Here is a 24,388-nt window from a genome sequence, read left to right on the forward strand (position 1 = left end):
GTGGCTTTGTACCCTTCCGTTTATTCTACTCCTGCTCTCCCTGCCACTCTTGTCTGTTCTGAATCCACTGAGCACATAGTTTTAGTGTGTAACATGTTTTTCTGGTAGGCGTGCTGTTTTTTGGGCATGTCTTTATTGCTCATCTGTCTGTGCTACATCTGTTTGACGAACGAGTCGCAGAACTGATGCGTATTTCACGCGGCCATCGGTAAGATGAAAGCTACATCCTGCAGACGCGCTGGGACTTTCGGGTCTTTAGCAGTCAGCGACGGAGCCTGGAGTTGTCGGGGTGTTTCGCCATCAGACCCCCCACCTCCAGGCGACCCAGCCGGGGTTGATCAGACCCCAGCTTGCGTCCTAACAGCACTCGCCCACAGGTCTGCCCTCTTGACCCAAAGCCAGCTGGTGGTTTTTCTCCGCGGCTTCAGTGGCGAATCGAACGGCCTTCCTCTTCGCCTCCCCGCTGACGCCCGGTAGCGTTAAACGCTTTGCGGAGTGAACACCCTGCACCCGGCAGCCCGGATCGCCGGCCTTGCCTTCTGCACTCTTCCAAAAGCTCCCGGTACTCCGTGCGCTCCCTCTCGCTGCCCTCGTCCAGACGCCCTTCCCAGGGCGCTGGGAGCTCCTGCGTGATCAGTTGCTCGGTGGACACGTCTGGTGGAAGCAGTGTTGATGTTATCCGGGCTGGGAACCTCAGCTGCCCGGCCCAGGTGCACTCCCAGTTGTCCGTCGGTGGCAGTGCTGAGGAGACCAGACTTCGCTCTGGTTTGTAGGTGGGGCTTCTCTCCAGCTCTGAGGGACGTGGTGGTCTTTGGCTGGTGGTGGCCCTGCAACCTTACTGGTTTTATTCTGTGAACTTATCCGGCAAACTCTCAGTCCTGCTCCCTGATATACCCCGGATATGTGTTGTCTGTTCCTTCTCAACCTGCTCTGTAATGATCTTGCGTAATATTCTGGCTCTTAACAATTCCATGGGGTCAAGAAAGCCTTTATTTAGCTTCACAAAATTTGCTGTGCAATATGCTTGTTTTGTGGTTGAATCGCACTCGAGTTTAACTTGCGTTTAGAAGATCGCGTTTATCATTTTCCTTCATCTAGAGATCTGTCATGGTGCTTTTGTTGCGTATACACAGTCGTTGAACCTGAGTTTGACGTTGCATATTTACACTGACGTTTTTACAGATTATCCTCTTAAAATGTGGCTCGCTGTAGCCTACTCTGCTGTGTTTTCGAGTCGGTGGTGCCGCAGTCATGTTAATTTGGCCACTCTGAAAATCTGCCTCCCCACTGCTGCAGGCTGCCGGTCCCCAGTCAGCTGCACTAACAGAGGGGGCAGGGGGTGGTCGTGACGTCCGACCACCGCAACTGCACCACAAAGACTCAGTCGGCACAGCATGCTCACCCCCACCTGTACACACAGCAGTACCCAAGGCTAACAACACACTAGCACTGCCAAAAACCCCCAAAACAAATAATAACCCATCGTAACACGCTGGGACGTAACATTTTAATAAAAAGAAAGGGATAATTTCAGGACACCTTTTTTTTCGTGGGGACACATTGTTGGTTTAATATCGTGACTCGCTAAGGGGGGCGGATGTGCTCATTCGTCCTGGGGCTCCTCTTGGGGTGTGGTCGCCATCTCCTCCACCTTCTCCTCCTCCTCCTCCTGCTCCACTTCCTCCTCCTCCTGCGCCTCCTGCGCCTCCTCTTGGCGCGCCTCCTCCGGGGAGGCGGCCCTCCTCTCCAGCTCCGCCCGCAGCTCCTGGCGCCTCTCGGCGGCGCGCGCCCGGCCGCTCTTCTCCGCGTCCACCTCCTTCTGCTTGGCCTCCATGTCCGCCTCGTACGCCTCCATCCAGCGCTCCAGCCGGTCCTCCATCTGCGCCTGCACCGCGCCCAGGAAGCCCACCGCCTCCTCGTGGATGAAGCGCTCCTCGGCCAGGCGCTCCCGCAGCCGCTCCGCGCCGGCCGCCAGCTCCCGCTCGCCGTGCAGGCTGTGCTCCTGGCTCTGCTGCACCTTCAGGTGGGAGATGCCGCGCATGTAGTCGCGCTCCATGGCCACCTTCGCCCGCATCTCCTGCAGCTGCGAGCGGAGGTGCGCGGTGATCTCCTCGCGCCGGTGCACCTCCCGCGCGCGGTGCTGCCGCGCCTCCTGCAGCTGGCCCTGCAGGGCCCGGGCGCGGCCGCGGCCCTCCTCCTCCCGCCGCACGATGTCCAGGCGCTCGGCCTTCTGCCGCTCCTCCTCGGCCACGGCCGCCAGCAGGCAGCCGAAGGTGCCGGCGCGCCGCAGCTCCTCCAGCGTCGCCTTCACCACCCGCTCCAGGAACTGCCGGTCGTGCTCCACCTTCTCCAGGTTGTCGGGCGGCAGCGGCTTGTTGTCCAGGGCGTGGCGGCGCTCCACCATCGCCCAGCGCTTCTCCCGCGCCTCCTCGGCCGGGCTGGGCTCCTCCCCGACGCGCGCCCCGCTCAGCATCTCCCACAGCTCCTCGTTCTCCTCGGAGTCGTCCAGCACCGTGTCGATGCGGGCGATGTGGCCCAGCACCGCCAGCTGGTCCGCGCAGTTCTGCAGGACCATGCTGAGCCTGATGCGCTCCAGGTCCCAGTCGCTGTGCTGCCACCTCGTCTGTAGTTGCCCATCCTGAGGAGGAGGGGGAGGGCAGAATGGAGACCTGCGGGCTGTGCGCGTGAACGCGACGATACATTTCCCGCAGAAAACGTGGTTTGTCCACGATTTTACTTCACAGCAGTGGTGGTAAAAACGTAGCGACAGGAAATAAGTTCTAGTGTATTGTGTTAGCCTTGACTGATCCGCGTTTTACGGCACTCGGGTCAGTTCCAACGATTTAAAAGCCAGCATTCGATTACGGCCATCGGCACCAAACATTTACGTCGCACCCTCCATGAATGAAGGTCCCACGATGGGATCGATTTAAATCTCTACTTTTCGCATGCGCACTCTGAGTGAGTCCATAAATTACATTAGTCGGATTCGGCGTTGTTATTTTCTACCTAAATTTTACCCCACGCTAATAACCGTTAACATGATTGGAGCCTGACATTACTATGAAAATCCATTTAAACTATTCGCCAATAAGCTATAACAATGTTTTTTACACGTACATGATTGGTCTGAATATAGAAACGTCACTACGCGGCAAAGTTTTGGCTTACGGTCAATTTAGCCAAGATGAAGTATGAATTTAGTTTTAAACCTAAGAAGCTACAACGTACCATTTCGTCTTGACTTTGCATCCTAACGTGCGATCAAACTTGCGTTTAACAGGCTGCTTGCTGAACTGGCGGCAACTGCCATATAAGTCGAGCAGTAAGAGCCACTGTTGTGTCATAAATGTGAACGATGGAATGTCCAGCGAAATCTGTTTTTCTGTGCCGTCGGGGGTCTTGCCCTTATCATTGGAATGTGGGTAAAATCTGCCTTTAAAAGCCCCACAAAACAGTCGGTTTATCACCTCCCTATTTATCATCCTCAGGGGTCTTCTTCATGGCCCTGTCCGTTTGTTTGTTGGTTTTTCGCCCACCCCTACTCAAATGTTTCAGATTTTACGAAAGGATCGATCTTTTTTTTCGTCTTCATCGTTTTATCATCGTTATCGTTAACCGCTGAGCCAACTAAAAAGCAATGATCTAGATTTAAAAACATCAAGCACTACAACGGGTAAATACACAAATTCATGAGTACATTTAGAATGTGAAACCAAAAAAGGCAGCAATAGTCTCAATCGGAAAGTGTACACTATGGTGTGCGTAGTTTGTCCATGAACTAATACTTTAAAAACACTACGTTGCTTAGTCGTTTAGAAAGTTTCCTCAATACGTTGTAATAATTTAGCTAATTTAATTGTAGGAGTATGAAGCATAAGATTGGGTGTAACGTTTTAAATATATATATTTTTATTATGGGGAGATTAAACCTTTAAAAGCCTTTAAGCGGAAGTTTCCCAGTTGTTCCCCACAGCCCATACTGTTCACCCCAGTCTTAGACCACTATACACACAAAGACCCTTTTGCAGTACCGACTACTCCTGATACATTTATTTCTTCCCGGGGCTTTTCCACATCAGCAGCCTTGGTGTGTATGTAACCTTATATTTATTTAACCCCATCTATGGGGTTTGGGAATGGTTGCTTTAAAAACAAACGTTTGGACATTAACCTAATTTATCTCACCGAAACTGGGGGTTCAGTGTGGGTCCCTGTCAGGGAAAGTGTTTAAAAATGGATTCAAAGTGAACAGTGTGAGTGAGGGGTGGAGAAGATTCACCTGCAAGAGACTGGAATAAAATAGAGAGGATGTGTCTAGTGTGTCGTGTGGAGATAAACAAATAAAACTGGTGTTTCAGTTTGCCGCCATTGTCTGCAGCATCGTAAATGAGAGCTCCTTCAGGTCTTGGGGCAAACACTCGATTCCTCTTGGTTCACCCCATCAGTAGGCATTGTGGCGTTGAGTTGGTTTAGTTAAACTTTAGTTGAAAGGCGTTCAGTTCCCACCCTACCGACAGCCTTCCCACCCCCTCTGCTCACAGAGCCCTCTGTACAGGATGGTAGCACTCCTTGCTCCAGAAATCCAGTGTCACGCACGGATCGCAGTGCTGAGGACCAGTTTCAGTCGTCATCAGTTTGCGCGTCTGTGTGTGTGTGTGTGTGTGTGTGTGTGTGTACGAATATCCACAGTACGTACACGCTGTAGACGCATTTAAATTAGACATGAACCCACGGTCCTGTGCGTTTCTGCTGCCAGGGGACTGGAATTTATCCAGACGAACCTCCAGTTACCGACCCACAGACCGTCCCCCCTTCCAGATTCAGTCTTCACAGAGACCATCGGGATTTTACCCATTTCACTTTATGTTTATCATTTCCTCCTCTACCCCCAATTTCCAATGCAGGTTTCTTGCGTTCAGGATTGTTTTTGTTTGTTTGGGGTTTTTTTTTTTTTGGACGGGGGTTGTAAATGGGGAGGCTAATCCTGGTGCATGCACTGTTAACTACTAGCTACCAATTCTGAATTGTATTGGATTTTCCTGCTTTTCTATCGGTGTGTTACTGTAAACTTAACAATGCGCCGGTCACACTCATCCATCCATCTGTGATGACCGAGCACTTTCGGAGGAATAAACCCTACGAGAACCGGTCCATTTTAACGGTCCTTAAACTCAACTGAAACTGCATGCATGTTACATTCACAGTGAATCCAATGCAGACATGGAAAAAAAAAATGTTTCTCGTCTTGAATATTAGCTTGGTGCGGTGCGTAAGCAACACCCATTGTTTAAAACACAATTTCCTTATCCTTACAAAGATAAATGTCCTTTAAATTGGAATAGGAGTAGAAAAAAAACACTTAAAAGTTATTAAATAGTACTTGTAGTTGGAAGTGCAAATTAAAGTTTTTGGAGCGTCATTGTATCTGTGCAACTATAAGAATTGTCCAGTGTTTGTTGATAAAAATCATTAATCTGTCGAAGAATGTTTCTGCACACACGCTGTTAATGAGTTTGTTTGCTCTGCCCGTCACTACCGCACACACAGCCCGTGATGGACAAATACCATTTGTACATAGTTTTGTTTGCAAATATTGTTCTGAGATGCTAAAACTTCATAAGGACACTTTTTTAAGTAAATATTTGTTTAAAATATATTTTGTAAAGATGGAAAGTTACAATAGTTTCTGGAGTACAGATTTAAAAAGAATATTTGCACTAACACATGTGATGTGCATGATTTTAATAAAAACAACTTTACTCTCCTGTGAGTGTCCCGGTTCATTGTGCAGGTAACGGGGGTGAGGAGGCTGGCAGGAGCTGGGCCCGGCCTGCTCCCCGCACGTTTAGGCCCCGTCTTTGGGCTCTCTCCCTGTACACCAGGGCTGTCAGACTCCAGTCCTGGAGGGCTGCAGTGTCTGCAAGTGTTCAGTGTGTTTGAGCACTCGGTGATTTACGCGATTGACTGGACCCTGCAGAGCTCGGCTTGAGTTGGCTGTTGGTCGAAAGGAAACCACAGAAATCTGCAGACACTGCGGCCTTCCAGGGCCGGAGTTTCACACTCTAACTCTAGATGTTCCAGCCTTGCTTTCCCCATCATCCACGGACACTTTGCTGCGACCGTATCCTCTCTTCAAACCTGCAGTTTTCTGCTCGTAACCCATGGTGCTTTCATCGGAGATTCTTCAGAGGAAAATATGGCGAATTTTGGTGTTCACTAAAAGCTGGGTGGCCATCTGCCTACAGTGGTATATGAATTTATGAACCACTGAAGAACATCTACCCAATCAATTAAACATTGTGGAATGAAAGTACTTCAAACCCTGGGTATGCAACCATGGCCATGGATGTCAGAGGCATCCCTGGCTTTAACTCTCTCCAAACTTAAAACTGTACAACTGCATGAAATGTCTTTGTGTAGGAGGAGCTCTGCGCTTCAGTAGTCTGAGTAGTCAGCCTCAGACTCCTTATAATCCATCAAACTCCTGAGGTCAGGCTCAGATGAACCTCGCTGCCTCTTACTCCAGGAGCAGGGGTGTCTGCAGCCCTTGCTGTGAATGTAATAAAGTGTAGGGGTCCTCTGCATTGGCATTCTACAGATGTCCATTGGAGCAATTGAACCATTCTTCCTGGGTCCATAAACAAATGCATATGAAGATTTGATGGGTACTTCTCAGCATGAAACACTAGGTGGCAGCCCTAAACAAAAGCAGATTTTTGAGTGTCTTTGAAATGAACCTACATTCTCTCTTTGTGTGGATTATTTCTGTTTGTGACCACCTTGACCTGCAATAATGACCCTGGCAGATTTTTTTCATTGTTGTTTTTAAAAGAGTCTTCTCTGTACCCCGACCCTTTTGACGAAATGGGCCTAGCTTCCTGCACTGACATAGACTCATCCTTAAGGAAGGCCTGCTGTTCACTGATAACTCTGACATGGAAACTTCCAGCCAGGAAAATAAAAATAAGATGTTGCCATCTGCACTGGAAACATTGCCAGAACTTTGTAATTTTTATTCTTGCGTTGCAGAATGTTACAGTAAGCAGAAAATTATCAAAAAAATCAAAAGAATTATATTAAATATACACAAATGCCAATAAGCATTTAACTCCCCTATTTTTTTCACTAAAATTAAGAATTCATTTCATATTGATTTCAGATTCTGGTTGGTAACATGATTTGCAAAATCCAGCTTCTAAAGAATGAGAGTAGGCTACTTCATATGTGTCTGATTCTGGTCTGATATAGTGCCTTTATCCAAAGCACTGTACAATTGACGCTTCTCATTCACCCAGTCACACACGCACTCACACATCAATGGTGATTGGCTGCCATGCAAGGCACCAATCAGCTCGTCAGGAGCATTTGGGGGTTAGGTGTCTTGCTCAGGGACACTTCGACATCCAGGGCGAGATCAAACCGGCAACCCTCCGACTGCCAGACAACTGCTCTTACCGCCTCTTGTCGCCCCATGAAACATGAACATGATATGAACATGATATGAACATGATATGAACATGATATGAACACAGACCCAGAACTCTGCTCTTCCAGGGATTTCTGAGCTCTGGGGCGTGATGAGCAGCAGATCCCTGAGGTCACTTTTCTGGCTGTGAAAGTACGGAAGAGGAGGTCACGCAGCTATGACACTGCTGCGACACTGCTATGACACTGATATGACACTGCTATGACACTGATATGACACTGCTATGACACTGATATGACACTGCTATGACACAGCTATGACACAGCTATGACACTGCTATGACACTGATATGACACAGCTATGACACTGCTATGACACTGATATGACACTGCTATGACACAGCTACGACACAGCTATGACACTGATATGACACTGATATGACACAGCTATGACACTGCTATGACACTGATATGACACAGCTATGATACTGATATGACACTGCTATGACACTGCTATGACACAGCTACGACACAGCTACGACACTGCTATGATACTGCCAAGAGGAGTGGGAGTCCTCTGAGACACGAAGTCGGTGATCTGTTCGGAGGGGCCAGGAAATTAAGTATTACGTCACATCACAACCAATCACTGTTGTTACTGATTGGTGTGCTGCCAATCTGAAGTGAAGCAGAAGTTGAACTTTCACTTCCCCACATATGTACAGCACGTCTAAGCTAAAACTTTCAACAAGGTGCCTCTGCTCATATTAAATACTTAATAAAACATCGCCTCCATATCAGTACCCAATTCTCCTGTGGGCAGAATAACAGTTGCTTTCGAGATAAGACAACTAATTAAAAGATGTCGACTGAACAAAGTGGACTTAATATCATTATGTTTTCTTCTGATGTCTATATGAAATATACTGCACATTTGAAAGAGCATTTTAACTGCAGTTTGATCCAAAATTTCCCGAAAGGTCATGATAGGCATTCATTCAAGTCAATCAACTGGATTTCAGCTCATTTTCTGACTGCCTCGAACTGTAATGACTAACCCTCCCGCCCCCTGCACCAAAGCCAACAGAACACCATAAAGATAGTGTCGGGGGTTGATTGTCTGTCGAGCACAGCAGGTGTAACCGGGCCCTGTAGACGGTGACAGTGCGCTGGGGGCGTGAGTCAGTCCGTTCGGGGCCAGCTCAGACAGGCCGGGGCCGGGGGGGTCGCGTGGGCCAGAGGGGGATGAGCGAGTGTGACCGAGCGCACTTTATCACACACACGCCGATGGCGTCACAGGGGCGTCGAGCGCTAAAATAACGCTGTTTTCGTTGGAGCGAGTTGCGTAAGGGAGGGCGGCGTCTGCTGACCCCTGTGCCCACACAGAGATATGACTGGCCCATCGAACTAAATGCCAAGGTCTCCGGCCAGCAGGACTAAATTCAGCCTTATTGTTGGCAAAGGTGCGTGACGTCACATCCGCAGCGGATGTGCGCTTGCGTCTCTGAACGCCCCTACACGTGACGGTTGCACCTGTCGCTGTGCTGTTGATCATACCGGGATACCTAAAACATGGAAAAACAGTGAAAAGCAGCGTTGATCACAAGTAATTTAATGAATTTGTGTATCATAGAGGAAGTGAATGGCTCTGTAAACACACTAAGAACATTTGAACTTGTTTAGAAATGTTACGATGTATATCCACATTTTTGTCCTTTAATGGTTCAACGGTAGGGAGCGCTCATTGTAAAAATTCCACAGATGCCTGAGGGATGAACTAGAATGATAAGGCAAGAAGAGATACCTGCACTAAATTCATTCTCCAAAACAACTAGGTAGCGAAATGCCATATCACTGTACAAGATCTGAACAAGGCAGGTGGTTGGAAGTATCCTTCATTGCAGATAAAATATCCTTCATCGCAATTAAATTCATACACTAAAACAATATCACTAAGTGAACTATCCCTTTAAACTTGTATTTTGAGGATTTTATTTCGTCCTTACATGGCAAAAAAAAACAAAAAAAAACACCAACAACAACAACTCTGGAATCAGTTATCCGTGTAAATATGTGTTATGATGAACACAAAGCCCTCTAACCGTTCAGTCTCTCTCCTGCTCCACCCGTGTGAATCACGCCGAATCGACCCCAGCTGCAGGCTCGACCTGCGGAGGGACCGATGAGCGAAGCGTGCTGCAAAGAACGCGTGTCATCGTCGAGCCCGTTTACTCGGGAGGGAAAATCTAAAGATCTGTGTCAACAGAGGCGGGGCAGGACAGATGAAGGGCAGGAAGTTTGTCATGGCGCAGAAGGTGTGGCTCCAGTGCTGCCGATGAGGCAATCCTCTTTTCCAGACGATTCTTTACATTTTTCCACAGGGCTCATGTTGCCATTGCTCGGGCAGACACACGGCAACCAAACGATAGCACACCTGGTTGATATGACCAACTCCTGATGAGATATGATACACATGATAATAATGTACTGAATAACAAATATGAGAATGAAATGTCACAATGCTCATATGTACACCAGTCAGGTCCTAGACTAAATGTATTATTTCTTTAAATAATCCAAAATAGTGAAAAAAATATTTGGGGGAATATACACATATGTATGTGTACACATAGGCTACCACTTTCTTTCTTTGGATGCATGGAACTGCATGCAAAATAACCGGCAGGTGTCGATAATTGATCACATTTAAATTATTATTTAATAAATGTATTAGGCTATTATTAGTTTCATTAAGTGTAATGAAATTTATACACAAACCAGTATAATATGCCTATTTTGCCAGGTTGCTGTAGCCTAAACGAAGAAGTGCGTTGTTAACGTTAAGTAGCCTGTCATACACTGCATGATTTTTGCTGTGATTTTCGCAGACAAATTTTCAATGTCGGAGAGAGAGCATTACAGTTTTAGCTTTACCGGGTCACTGAAAGACCAGTGGTTTCGAAAAGACTGTCGTTGCATAGGGTTTCTGACTTAAGAAGTCTGTATGCAACTTGTGTAATGCATTACGTTAACCTAAAATTCACAATTGCGACTCACATTCAAAATAATGCATTTGCAGTGCCAAATAATGTTAGAACATAATATCCTCTGCCCTAGCGCACTGTTTTACCCGGGATCATGTTGTTTGGACTATTGAACTTCTCTGTGCTGGTAAAGAAAGAAGACATGGAAAACGGGAAACGTGACAAACAGCAAGCGTAGCGTCATCCAAAACTTTTCCTATGGAACGCCAAAAGGGTCACAATTCGCCTTTAACTGGACGTGTCTTTATCCATAACAACGTAAAACACGGCGTTATCATGCCAACGAAACGCCGCATTTTACGGCGTTATTTGGATTTTATACAAAACGGGTACCGGCGGACTTGGAGATAGCGCAGGTGCAGATGGAGACTGGCGCAGGTGTCAAACAAAGCTCTAGTTCTCAGAAACTACTCATCTTAAAAATGTCAACTTGGTACGGAAATGCTCAAAATACTTCCAGCTTGTCGGACATAAATCGGATATTGTTGTCTAAAGATATATCTAATTTAGGTAAAATATCCTATTCCCGCTGTGTTATACTTACCCCCGAGAAGGGGCGTGAACTTCAAAGTACCCGGATTCGCCGGTCTGGTCTATAGCGAACGCGCAAGCGCAGCTTTTCATTGACTAAGGAAAGACTCCAGACTGCAGAACTTAGGCTGATCCACAAGCTCCTGAGCGAAGATAGCCAACGGAACTACTTTAGGAAGATACCACCAGGAGTAACGAAATGCCGGCGACAGAGAAAGATTTGGCAGAGGACGCGCCATGGAAGAAAATCCAGCAGAATACCTTTACGCGCTGGGGCAACGAGCACCTGAAGTGCGTGAACAAGCGAATAGCTGACCTGCAGGTTGACCTGAGCGATGGCTTGAGACTCATCGCCTTGCTGGAGGTCCTCAGCCAGAAGAAGATGTACAGAAAGTATCATCAGAGGCCGACCTTCAGGCAGATGAAGCTGGAGAACGTGTCGGTGGCGCTCGAATTTCTAGATCGAGAAAATATCCGTCTGGTGTCCATAGGTAAGTCAGTCATTGCCTACATCTGAGGGCGGGGGAGAAAGTGCGATCCGTTCCACCTGATAGCAAATAATCTATTTTAATGCTTTGTTGTGGAAAGGAGGATTGGTCACAAACAACCGCGGGTGCTTTCCAAAACAGTGTATTAATATTTGTTTTGTTTCCGCTCTATTTGTATAACTTTTAAAAGGACTTTTTCGTTCTCCTCGAATTCAAAGAGAACCCTCTGTCTTGCCGTTTGAATGAAAAACACCTGTCCTTGTAGACCGCCATTGCTGTCGTAGGGCAGGGAAATGCCACACCATACAACTGGGCACATGATGCCAACTGGCGACACACCAACTTTATAAGACTTGACGCACATGTACATGGATAGGTTGCAGTCGCCACTTTTTTAACGTCTTACTCCTTGCGTGTCATTACAATTGCAGCATTCACGCCGAATGCATTTAGTTACCTGGGAGATGAGTTTCGATAGCTGATCGTTTATTTTATTTTTTTGTGATTGGATTAAATTACTTTACACGAAAATATCGTCCTTGCAGAAATGTATGTATTTGGAAATCGTTCCATGAAATGGCATTCAGTATAACAGAACGGCCTGATATTGTCTGGAGATTGTAAGGTTAAGTAGAGCTCTGCGATTCTGGTCGTGCAGCATTTTTTTGTGGTTCCTGTAACTGTGCCCGACTCCGGAGTGTTGTGGGAACGCCTGAGAGTCGCCTCTTGGTGGGGGGTGGGGGGTGGGGGTGGGTGTAGGTTTTCCAGAATCGCAGTGTTCTAGAGACAATGGACACGGTTGTCTGTAATTACTGGTTCGCACCGTGATTGGGATAGCCTATTTCTACGGCAACTTTATTTGTTTAATGAATAACCAAAATCCGTATTGCCGAGCTGCCTCTTTTCGGTGTACAGTAGTCTCACTACATTTTTGCTTCATATACAATCACGACTGACCGCAAGTGATCATTTGTATTTTTGCAACAAAAAATCCCCAAAGCATTTTGAGATAAAAGGCGCGGACATGTGCTCTGTATTATATCACCGGGTTGTATCTGTGTTATGACTTGCTGCATGCTCACCCACTAATATTTATATCAAACATGGATTTATACATTTCATACATTTGCTCATTGTTTGCAATTCATCCTTCAGGGCACTGTAATCCCAAAGTACAATGCAGGCGCAAGAGCGTGCCGGGGGCTGTAATTTACCTGCGATGACGTACCTGCGGGGAGTGAAAGCGATATTTTATCAACCAGGTGGCCAGGTCACTAACGCGGAACGCTGTCTGTGTTAAGTCTAGTCCTCAATTAGTCATTCGGGTCTGAATGGTGCGCGCGGAGAGGTCAAAACACTCCAAAACATTGCCATGGAAACGAAATGCTTCCCTAACTCTCAAACGTTAGCCGTTACCGTACCCGGATACTCCCGATTCCGTGTTAGAAATGAGTAACGCGTAACATCCAAAGCTAGGGCGTGGTGAACACTTGTGATAAAATCCTGCCTAAAGAGGCAGTTTACCTACAGCTGAAACCTTCGAAGGAATGGGCATGGAATCAATTTCATGAGATTGTAGTCAAGGTAACCGATATCAAATGTTGACGATGTCTTTGAGCTAATCAACTGAACAAATAACGTATAGAACTTTACCTTACGTCTGTCAACCAAACTCCCATAATATCATATAGCGAGATAAAAATTTGACAGTGACACTCCGTAGTGTTCCCTATGTCAGCCTTCTCAAAGATGATCATGTTGGGCTTTTTAGACCTAGTGTTTTATGGTGTCTGGTTTTGAACAGAAAAGCTCATTTAAGGTAACCAAACACCGTCATGAAAATTTGACACATTTGTTCAAAGTAGTTCTGTGTCCATTTTAAACATTGTATGATCCCTTTACATGAAATTACCTTGCAGTCAGTCAGCCATACTGGGTAACTGAGGCTTATTGCAGCCTGTCAGTGGGAACCTGTTCCAGCCGGAGGAATTGCTACTGAGCGATGAGGTGGGCGTCAGTGTGTGGATTCAGTGCAGACTGTGGGTCACATTGCTTCCTACACCTCCCTGATTTCACCTTTTTGAATGTGAGTGGGTGAGTGGGTGAGTGGGTGAGTGGGTGAGTGGGTGGGTGGGTGAGTGGGTGAGTGGGTGAGTGGGTGAGTGGGTGAGTGGGTGAGTGAGTGGGTGAGTGAGTGAGTGAGTGAGTGAGTGAGTGAGTGAGTGAGTGAGTGAGTGAGTGAGTGAGTGAGTGAGTGAGTGAGTGAGTGAGTGTTGACGACTGATGTCGTTGCACTCCCTAATGGTGGCATGTACAGTCGCCTCTGTGACTGTTGTGAAGCAAAAGGATGCCAAACCATCTTGACTTTCACAGTCTGGGAATGAGGTACAAACATTACCTCTACACTTTATCCTTGCCATCCCACGCAGGGAAGCACACCTGGGCAGGGGGGACCCAGTCTGTGTGTGGAAGATGTACTTGTAGTTTTCTCATTTTCCCAGTTTATTGTCTCTGAAAGCACACCTGGTAAAAATCAGAGTCCTGTGTCGCAGCGTCGCCTCGTTTTATCACTCCAGAGCTGTGGCTTGTGTACACAGGAAGTGCTGGATCGGTGGACAGCACCGTACTGCGACTCTCGAGTGTCACACTGCCAGATTGCTTTATTACAGGCCCTAAATGAGTAAGATAGACTCCAGCACTTTAAAAGGGTCACGTCCCAGCAGTTCACAAAAGGAGCGCGACAATAGACTTCCTGTTACCTTGCAGCCGACGCACTGGGTGGTGTGTCACTCTTTAGTCAGTGAGTCAGGTTGGTGGTTTGCTAACGGGGCTTATCACTGCCATATCAATCAAAAGCAGCTGAATGGGAAAAAAAACAAAAAAAAAACTGTGTTTATACATGCCTGAGTACTAGTGACACTAATGCACTGGATTCAGCGGATATAATGGAGGTGCATGGACTCCCTTTATGGCGGGAGAGGCCACACCTGGATGAGGGCACTGTTCAAACAGCGCAGGGAACGGCGCAGCGTTAACCTGAGCAACCTGTGGCGTGTGAAAATGAAAAGAAAATGTCTTCTTTTGTTGCGCCTGGAAAAGAACTCGTTAATTTCTTCATTGCGTTGTCCCGATACTGAAGGATAACATGGCACTTTTCACATCTCTTGGATCGATCATGTTGTGGTCCTTGGATGTCTTCAAATAGGTCCTTTATTGATTTATTTAATTTTCATTCCGATAAAATTTTTTTTTTTTCCGGGAACGCTGGTTCTGCCCCGACCCTTCTGCCGTGGCCTGGCCCTGGGTCTGGGTCTGGGCCCTGGGTCTGGGTCTGGGTTTGTCCGAACCCTGTGTTTGGAAGCCGTCAAATAAAAGGGTTCATTTTTCCCCGAAACAATGAAAAATGTACACGTCTGTAAAAAGGCGATCACTGCAAAGGAATTCACCCTCATTTTACTGCCTTCAGTCGCCACCTCAACTCTGCTCCCTCTCAGACCAAATCACGGGGATTTCACTGTCTGTGTATCGTAAGTACGGGGCAGCTACTGATGGGATGTGGCCCATGGTCCCGTCACCCGCTGATTTACGCCTGTCTGTTGTGACGGTGTTGCGTGTTTGCGAGAGTTTGTGTGAGATTGGAGCAGGAGAGATGGTTGTGGTTTCTCTGAGGCTCTGTAGTGTGTGTAATCAGTCAGACTGCAGTGGGCCCTACAGCTCGGAGGGGGGGCTGTGGGGAGGGGGGCTGTGGGGGTCCGGCACACGCAGTTAGACAAACCCCCCCCCCCCCAGCCCCCATCCCCCCCCAGCCCCAAATCCTCTCACTGCCTAATCTCAGCCGCAGATTTACTGCTGCCAGTGGGTGAGAGAGGCGAGTGCAGCGTGTGTGTGTGAGAGAGTGTGAGAGAGTGTGAGAGAGTGTGAGAGAGTGTGAGAGAGTGTGAGAGAGTGTGAGAGAGTGTGAGAGAGTGTGAGAGAGTGTGAGAGAGTGTGAGAGAGTGTGAGAGTGTGTGAGTGTGTGAGAGTGTGTGAGAGTGTGTGAGAGTGTGTGAGAGTGTGTGAGAGAGTGTGAGAGAGTGTGAGAGAGTGTGAGAGAGTGTGAGAGAGTGTGAGAGAGAGAGTGTGAGAGAGAGAGTGTGAGAGAGAGAGTGTGAGAGAGAGAGTGTGAGAGAGAGAGTGTGAGAGAGAGAGTGTGAGAGAGAGAGTGTGAGAGAGAGTGAGAGAGAGTGAGAGAGTGTGAGAGAGTGTGAGAGAGAGGCAGTATGAGCTTTGCAAAAATATTTTAAAAGGCCACTTCTGCACATTGTAAGATCTAATGCAGTACGTTGTTTTGAATTGCCTTGGGCTTAGAAACAGTTTCGTACAAATGTGTGTTTTCTTTTTTTTTTTTTTTTTGTGAGTGAGTGTTTAATTTAGGTTGAATTAAGGTGAGCGTTGAGATGTGGTGCTGGTTGGTAAACAGAGGCTGGAGCTTTCTCTGTTTGTGCAGGGCTCAGTCACCCAGGAGCTGGCATCAGACGGCCGTTTTAAGTGCTGTGAGGTGCATTGTTCTCGCTGAACCTCGTTGGCTCAACTTTGTTTCCAATTAAACTGAACAGAAACGCTCCCGTCGTGGCCAGGGCTGTGCCGGGCACAGACCTGGACCTGCTATCAACACTGAAATCACCGTTTGTATCTCAGTTTCCTCACTTCACTGACTATTAGAAAGGGTGAAGTGTACAGAACCACACCCATAACTCTCTCTGTTAAATGAGCCTGTAGTATTTTTAACTGTTTGATTACGGCCTGTCCTTCAGAATAATGATCGTAATATCAATACGTAATGATAATTATTATGTATCTACTTGTATATGAACATTTGATATTATGGCCCCAAGGAAACCCATACTGTGGACGTGTTCTGGAGCTTGTTACCTGCGATTACGTGCGGATATGTTGTCGACCACCTGAATGAGCAGATCCTCGACAGAACTCTGTGCACAGTGTCGCTTTGGCACAAATAACGCATGAAGACAAAAAATTAGAGCTGCATTATTTATGAAGCAGCCTTGCATAGAGCCCATTGACTTGCCGGTGCTTTGTCTGTCCAACAGAAAACGGACTCTCCCCGTTGTTTGTTTTTCAAATATTTGCCTTGTGCCTGTGATGTTTAGTTTTTGTCTCGCTCCTCAGGCAGGTCTTCCTGTTAAATGTTGGGTCTAATTGAGTTTGTTGAAGGGAGTCCCCGGTTCCCAGGCCTAGTTTTGGAGCAGCAGTGCCCTCCCTAGGGCCTGGTCTCCCTGCTACAGAGTCTGGGCAGCTGGGGTACATTGATGTGCTTGTAATATTTTAGTGTAATGTGTGTTTTATTGCAGAATCGCTCACTGAGAAACCAATGTGTTGTCCTCCCAAACTGATAAGTAGCCCATTCATATTACATTACATTTTACATTAATGGCATTTGGCAGACGCTCTTATCCAGAGCGACGTACAGTTGATTAGACTAAGCGGGAGTTAAGGGCCTTGACCGGCTGTGCGGATCTTATTGTGGCTACACTGGGATTTGAACCCAAGACCTTGCGTGTCCCAGTCATTTACCTTAACCACTACGCTGCAGGTCCGCCACACAGGGGTGCATATTCCATCTGCTCACCGCTTGTTCCTGAATACTGGGCTCACGACACAAGCAGACTCCACCAGCAGCCTGTCGACTGGCACCAGCAGCCTGTAGACTGGCACATTCCCAGTTTGCCAGACAGTTTGTTTTTGTGTCTGTTTTTCTCTGTGTTCCTGCTTTGGTGTCTCCGGTCACAGCCTGATCGTATCCGGCTGCTCTGTACGATGATGCCGTTCCGAATAAACGGGCCCCAGAATCTGACCCACTCCCCACTCCCCCCTCCTGCTCATTGGTCAGTCTGTGGGGTTGGTCTGACAGCCGGTGGGTGGGGGGCGGAGACGAGCAGTCAGGCTAGTCGTGGCGGTTCACTGGTGTTCCGGTGGTTCCAGCTGGCTGGCGGGTTCTGGCGGGTTCTGGCGGGTTCTGGCATGGATGAGTTCTCTCTGCAAGGTCCGTTCAGCTTATGGGCGAGAGGACCGTGGGCGTGTTCAAATGGTAAATGGTTGGCATTTATATAGCGCCTTTTTCCAAAGTGCTGTACAATTGATGCTTCTCATTCATCCATTCATTCATACACACACTCACACCAACGGCGATTGACTGCCATGCAAGGCAACAACCAGCTCGTCAGACGCATTTGCTCAAGGACACTTCGACACACCCAGGTGGGATCGAACCGGCAACCCTCCGACTGCCGGATGACTGCTCTTACCTCCTGAGCCAATGAGACGACTGTTCATATTGCCTGAGCCAATGAGCCGACTGCTCTTACCACCTGAGCCAATGAGACGACTGCTCTTACCGCCTGAGCCAATGAGACGGCTGCTCTTACCGCCTGAGCCAATGAGACGGCTGCTCTTACCGCCTGAGCCAATGAGACGACTGCTCTTACCGCCTGAGCCAATGAGACGACTGCTCTTACCGCCTGAGCCAATGAGACGACTGCTCTTACCGCCTGAGCCAATGTTGCCCCTGAGCTTATGGGTCAGCGGACCGTGGGCGCGTTCCCTTGCCTTCCCCGTCCCGCGCGGGGGTTTCTGCCGGGAGGACAGTGCGGGGCTGTAGTGCGTGCCAGCTGCCATGCCGCTGTGAGATGCCTTGCCCTGGTGTGAGACACCGAGCTGGGGGAGGGGGTGGGGAGGGGGGCTGCCCTTCCTCTGGATCGTCTCCGTGCTGCAGTGCCAGGTGCTCCTGAGTGCAGCCTCTGTGCTTCTGGCACATCCAGGGTCACTGGCAGCCTCTGTGCGTCTGTAGCAAACGGAGGTTATCATGCTGCACAAACTGTAGTTGCAGAATAGTGGGATAAGACTGGAATTCCCACACACTAAATTTCATAAAAAAACCACAGAAGGCATAACAACTAAGTTGGGAGCTGTGGGGTTCATACATAATGAGTACTGTTTACACGTGAAAAATGTGTGTCTGTGCGCACGCTCCCTCTCTGCTCTGCAGTCCGCTTGTTCCTCTCTCCAGTGTTCCTGCGCCCTGACCCTGCCTGGTGCCCTATGCTGGACTAATGTTTAACCACCCCCCCCCCCCTCCAGGGCCCTGGAGCTCTGGCCTGCCGGTATCTAAACTCCATATATAATTAACTCTCTCTGTGTTATTCAGAGCTTGTTCTGAAGTGTTTACCCTGAATAAAGCAGCACTCCGTCGAGTCTTACGGTACAGAACGACACGTTTCTCCAACACGACGGCCCCGATGTTTTAAACGCGGTGGTTTCCTTTAGGAGAGTTCCAGAATCTTTCCCAAAAAGGGCCTTTGAAATTTTCTATTTAAGCTTTCATAACTTGTGTATGCGTGCCACAGGCTTTCAGTGTGCACTCTGTTTGGCTTTATAAAATGTCCCAAGTGTGTCATTTTTCTGCACTGCTGCTGATGCCTTTGAAGAATGTTTTTCAGCGCATGTCCACCTGCGGACTTGAAATGTGCAAGAAAACCCCCTTTTAAAGATGATAATGTTCTTATCTTTACTTTTATATGGAATTGCACCTTGTTCCACAGAAACCACCGCTTGTGATTTGGTTCCTTTTAAACGTAAAAAAAATCCTTGTGGTCCAGCAGCCATTGTAAAGACTCAATCTCTCAGGGTTTATTCTGTAACGCACAACTACTTAAGTTTTGACATTTCATATTTCATGTAGCTGTGGGTGTTGCCCCCCCCCCCCCCCGTGCTGCATTGTCAGATGGTGATATAACTGCTGAAACCAGAATGTGAGTTTCTGACACAACTCCGGTGTTGCGCAAAATGGCACGGGGTCAGAACGGGAGTGTTCTGGCGGATCTTATCGGGGCCCGTCTCAGTGCTGTTTGAGAACAGGCCGTCAAGCCTTTCCCTGGGGAGGGGCCCTTCTCCCCGTGGGGAGAGAACACTTTCACAACTCGCCGAGAACAGCCGTGGCTTTTGAGCAACTAAGGGGAAGAGGTGCAGTCTCTGTGTGTGGGTGCGAATCCGCAAGGTTAGGCAAGAGCTTAATGTGTATCAGAGCCCGGAGCGTGCATTGCACAAGTCCGCTCCCTCTGCCCAGCTTCTCAAATCCCATATTCACGTCCGTTGCCCAGGATGCACCGTGAATATTCTTTGCTTAAAACGGGGTTATTCTGACAGATTTAAATGTTTGACTGTGTTGCTTAGTTGACGGTGCGATAAATAAAATGTAAAATAGATGGATAAGTAAAACACATTTTACGAAATGGAGGATCGTGAGAATTCAGAATTCACGCTTGCTTAAGATTCTGTCCTTCTGTGTGCGCTGTGAGCAGAACCCATACAGTGTTCCTGAAGGCGTCTCCTCTTTCAGTTAAACTTCTCTTGTCAGGGTGGTGGGGGGGGGGGGGGGAGCCCCCCTCAGCTTACTGTCCCTCCTGTACAGAGGCTCTGCTCTTTGGAAGGCCGCGTCTCTCTGGCCGACGGCAGTCTCCAGGGGCCCCGCTCTGAAAGGGGACGGCCTCATTCGTCACAGGGAGCAGAAAGCCCTCTGACTGCCATTCTCATCAGGAGAGCCCCCCCCCCCCGGCTGGGCTGCATCAAAGGGTGGCTCTGTTCCTCCTCCACCCCCCGAAACCTGCCCCCTCCCTCTCCACCTCCACCTGCCCCCTCCCTCCCTCCCTCCCCACCTCCACCTCTTATTTTGTTATTTAGCTGATGCTTTTATCCAAAGTGACTTACAGTTGATTAGACTAAGCAGGGGACAATCCCCCCCCCCCCGGAACAATGTGGGGTTGAGGGCCCAACAGCTTTGCGGATCTTATTGTGGCCACACTGGGGCTTGAACCACCAACCATCCGGGTCCCAGTAAAGCACCTTAGCCACGAGGCTACAGGCTGCCCTCAGTGCTGTCCCCTGCATGTATTTGTTGTCATTTATTGATTTATCAGGGACGTTATGCGACTTGTACTTGTTTTTGGCTTGCCGTTGTGCTAATTTGCATCTGTAGTCCCCGGGTGGGCTGAGCGAGTGTGTTTTTAAAGGGCAGAAAAGGCTCGTTGCGTAACAGCAGAGCACAATGCGGGACAGAACCGGCCCAGCAGTGCACCTCTCTGTGTGATCTACAGCGCAGCTTCATTCATGTGCTGTAATGTCATTCACTTTACGGTCGGTTGCTGAAATGAAACCCCTTTATTAACATCCACCGTACGTCCGAGGAGTAGCCCAGAGCAATTACTGTGCGGTCGACTCTACAACCACGGTCAGAATTAGCAGTGGGTTGTGGGTTTCAGAAAATCTTTTTTTTTTTTTTCCTCTCAGGAAGAGTTGAACATTTAGCTTCAGTCCTGGTTTGTAAACTGAAATGGGCAGAGGAAACTGTGTTGAGAAATGGTGTTTCTGTGCTTGGCTGTTTCAGCGATGGCTGTTTTTTTTAGTTGAGTAACTAACACGCGCTCTTGCTTTAGAGCTGTTTATCACACAGCCACTGTATCAGACTGATATGCTGCACGGTCTCCCAGCAACACCTGACCAGGCCTTCCTGACAGGAATCACAGGGGGGGCGGGGTGGGGTGGGGTGGGGTGGGGAGGGGATGGGAGCTCCGTCTAACAGTGGGGTGTGGTTTGGGGAGGGTTGGTAGGGTGGGGCAGGAGGTGTGTGGGGGAGAAATGTTTACTTGCAGAAGGACGACACGCCTCTGGCAGAATCGGCGCAGGAGCTACAATAAGGTTGTGGTTGTTGGCATCAGCACCTGGCCAGTTCAAAAGAGCCCTGACTCTTCCGTCCTTTCAGCCGGTGTGATCGATTAGCCTGCTGCTTTGTGCCGTTTGACGCTGATACTGAAATGCCAGGTTTTTTTGCCGGTGGTTGCTATGGTGCTTCCCTTCAGAGGTGCCAGCTGTGTGAAAAGGGCATTTCTCCAGGACCAAGACTACACGCACACTCACGCTGACAGACACGCACACTCACACACACACACACACACTCGCACTCTCATGCACACACCCACTGACACAGATACAGACACCCGCACTCTCTCTCACACACTCGCACTCGCACTCGCACACAGGCACAGACACAGACACAGACACAGACACAGACACAGACACAGACACAGACACAGACACAGACACAGACACAGACACAGACACAGACACAGGCACAGGCACAGGCACAGGCACAGGCACAGGCACAGGCAGCCTGTTTTTGCACCTTGTCTCGTCCTGCCCGGGGAGAGGAGAGCAATGGTCCTGTGAGCTGGAGCTCCCTAGCCCCTGTGTGATCTAAACATTTAACGGTTGCTATAGCGCTGCTCTACAATAATATTCGCGGTCACGCTACGCCGCGTCGCGCTGGAGAGGCAGGGCCGTGGATCGAGAGCGTGCCTAAGAAAACCAGCTCCGTGCTGGCCCCTCTGCTTCCCCCCTGCCCCCCTGCCCGCCTGCCCCTCTGCTTCCCCCCTGCCCCCTCTGCTTCCCCCCTGCCCCTCTGCTGCCCCCCTGCCCCTCTGCTTCCCCCCTGCCCCTCTGCTTCCCCCCTGCCCCTCTGCTGCCCCCCTGCCCCTCTGCTTCCCCCCTGCCCCTCTGCTTCCCCCCTGCCCCTCTGCTTCCCCCCTGCCCCTCTGCTTCCCCCCTGCCCCTCTGCTCCAGCATGCCCCTCAGGCCAGCCGGAGCTAATGCCCTGTCTGGCAGTGGGTCTACCTGCGTGCCCTGCCTGGCAGTGGGTCTACCTGCGTGCCCTGCCCGGCAGTGGGTCTACCTGCGTGTCCTGCCTGGCAGTGGGTCTACCTGCGTGTCCGACCTGGCAGTGGGTCTACCTGCGTGCCCTGCCTGGCAGTGGGTCTACCTGCGTGCCCTGCCCGGCAGTGGGTCTACCTGCGTGTCCGACCTGGCAGTGGGTCTACCTGCGTGCCCTGCCTGGCAGTGGGTCTACCTGCGTGCCCTGTCTGGCAGTGGGTCTACCTGCGTGTCCGACCTGGCAGTGGGTCTACCTGCGTGTCCGACCTGGCAGTGGGTCTACCTGCGTGCCCTGCCTGGCAGTGGGTCTACCTGCGTGCCCTGTCTGGCAGTGGGTCTACCTGCGTGTCCGACCTGGCAGTGGGTCTACCTGCGTGCCCTGCCTGGCAGTGGGTCTACCTGCGTGTCCTGCCTGGCAGTGGGTCTACCTGCGTGCCCTGCCTGGCAGTGGGTCTACCTGCGTGCCCTGCCTGGCAGTGGGTCTACCTGCATGTCTGGCCTGGCAGTGGGTCTACCTGCGTGCCCTGCCTGGCAGTGGGTCTACCTGCTTGTCCTGCCTGGCAGTGGGTCTACCTGCGTGCCCTGCCTGGCAGTGGGTCTACCTGCGTGTCCTGCCTGGCAGTGGGTCTACCTGCGTGCCCTGCCTGGCAGTGGGTCTACCTGCGTGTCCTGCCTGGCAGTGGGTCTACCTGCGTGTCCTGCCTGGCAGTGGGTCTACCTGCATGTCCTGCCTGGGAAAGGACGTAGAGTCTTGCTTTGAGCTTTGTCGCTTTTTTCCCCTTGTACCTGAAAACGTTGAAAATAATTTCCAGCAGGCCTTTTTTCTACTTTGTTTCATTTGTTTTTGTCCAAAGTGACGTACGAGTATAAATGTCACTGGAACAGCGAGGTCAGATCAGGCTCAGTTCCCATAAGGCCTGGGTTATGCGTGGCCGTGAGCGGGCGGAGCTCTCAGCGCCCTGGCGTGTGGGCTGGAGGCTGTGGGACAGCCACGCTTTTTATTTTATTTAAATTCAGCCGCCGATTCAGACACAAGGAGCAGGGTGAGGTGAACCGTGTAATCGACTGCTTTCTTCAATTCGTTGCTGAGTAACGGGGAAAGCCAGGTACGAAACCTGGATGCTGACAGCGTAGGCCCCGTCTTGGGCCAACGCTGAAAAAATAACATCAGAGGAGGAGAATATTTACGAGTGAGAAATGACTTTGAAATGAGTTAGAATTTTTTTGTGTTTGTCACTGAAAGTAATTTGTCACTGTAGCCAGCGCACACTGATTTCTTGCCTACCGTTGTTATTGTTGGCCTTGGTTTGCCTCTCACTGTAGTTTGACAGTGTTTATTTAAAAAGAAAAAAAATAGCTTAAAGGGCTTTATTGTAGTCTTCAGCAGAGAGGCAAGTTAAGGCATTGAGTTGAATGCACAATCAGCGCATTTTCAGTTCTGTTCCTGGGATGTTTTTTTAAACACTGTGTGAAGTTGGCGCACGCTCCCACGGCAGTTTCTGCCGCACGCTGAGGTGCCCAGCGTTTGTTTCGTAGACTTCGATGCCTCATTAAAATGGATGCTCTGCGTCTTTCTCCACAGGCCCCTGGCAGAGGAGGGGCAAACGGAGGTGTTTTGCCGTGTTTACTTTGCGTCATCTGGAGACAGATGTTGGTTACGTCGCTCACGTGTGCACAAACTCTGACAGAGAAATCATGTCTCACTTCTTGTGCAGTGGGAAATGGCATTGCTTACTGGCACTCAACCCCCCCCCCCCCTTCTCCCCCAACATACATTTTTCAAGAGCGGAATATCTCTCCTGCAGTGTACTGGTCTCTAGTGTTTCCTCTCCTGTAGTATACTGGTCTCTAGTGTTTCCCTCTCCTGCAGTGTACTGGTCTCTAGTGTTTCCTCTCCTGTAGTATACTGGTCTCTAGTGTTTCCCTCTCCTGCAGTGTACTGGTCTCTAGTGTTTCCCTCTCCTGCAGTATACTGGTCTCTAGTGTTTCCCTCTCCTGCAGTATACTGGTCTCTAGTGTTTCTGCTCCTGCAGTATACTGGTCTCTAGTGTTTCCTCTCCTGCAGTATACTGGTCTCTAGTGTTTCTGCTCCTGCAGTATACTGGTCTCTAGTGTTTCCCTCTCCTGCAGTATACTGGT

General features: G+C 49.3%; 1 protein-coding gene across 2 annotated transcripts in view; it reads left to right on the forward strand.

The window, feature by feature from the left end:
* The first annotated feature begins 11,110 nt into the window (after positions 1-11,110).
* flnbl (filamin B, like) overlaps positions 11,111-24,388 on the forward strand; it is an 88,623-nt gene continuing 75,345 nt past the window's right edge. For both annotated transcript variants that reach the window (XM_061219635.1, XM_061219634.1), the window contains exon 1: positions 11,111-11,494. In XM_061219635.1, the coding sequence (XP_061075619.1) occupies positions 11,203-11,494 (292 nt within the window). In that variant the 5' untranslated portion in view covers positions 11,111-11,202. The remainder of the gene's footprint in view (positions 11,495-24,388) is intronic.

This window comes from Conger conger, chromosome 14 (assembly GCF_963514075.1).
Source record: "Conger conger chromosome 14, fConCon1.1, whole genome shotgun sequence".
Taxonomy (NCBI): domain Eukaryota; kingdom Metazoa; phylum Chordata; class Actinopteri; order Anguilliformes; family Congridae; genus Conger; species Conger conger.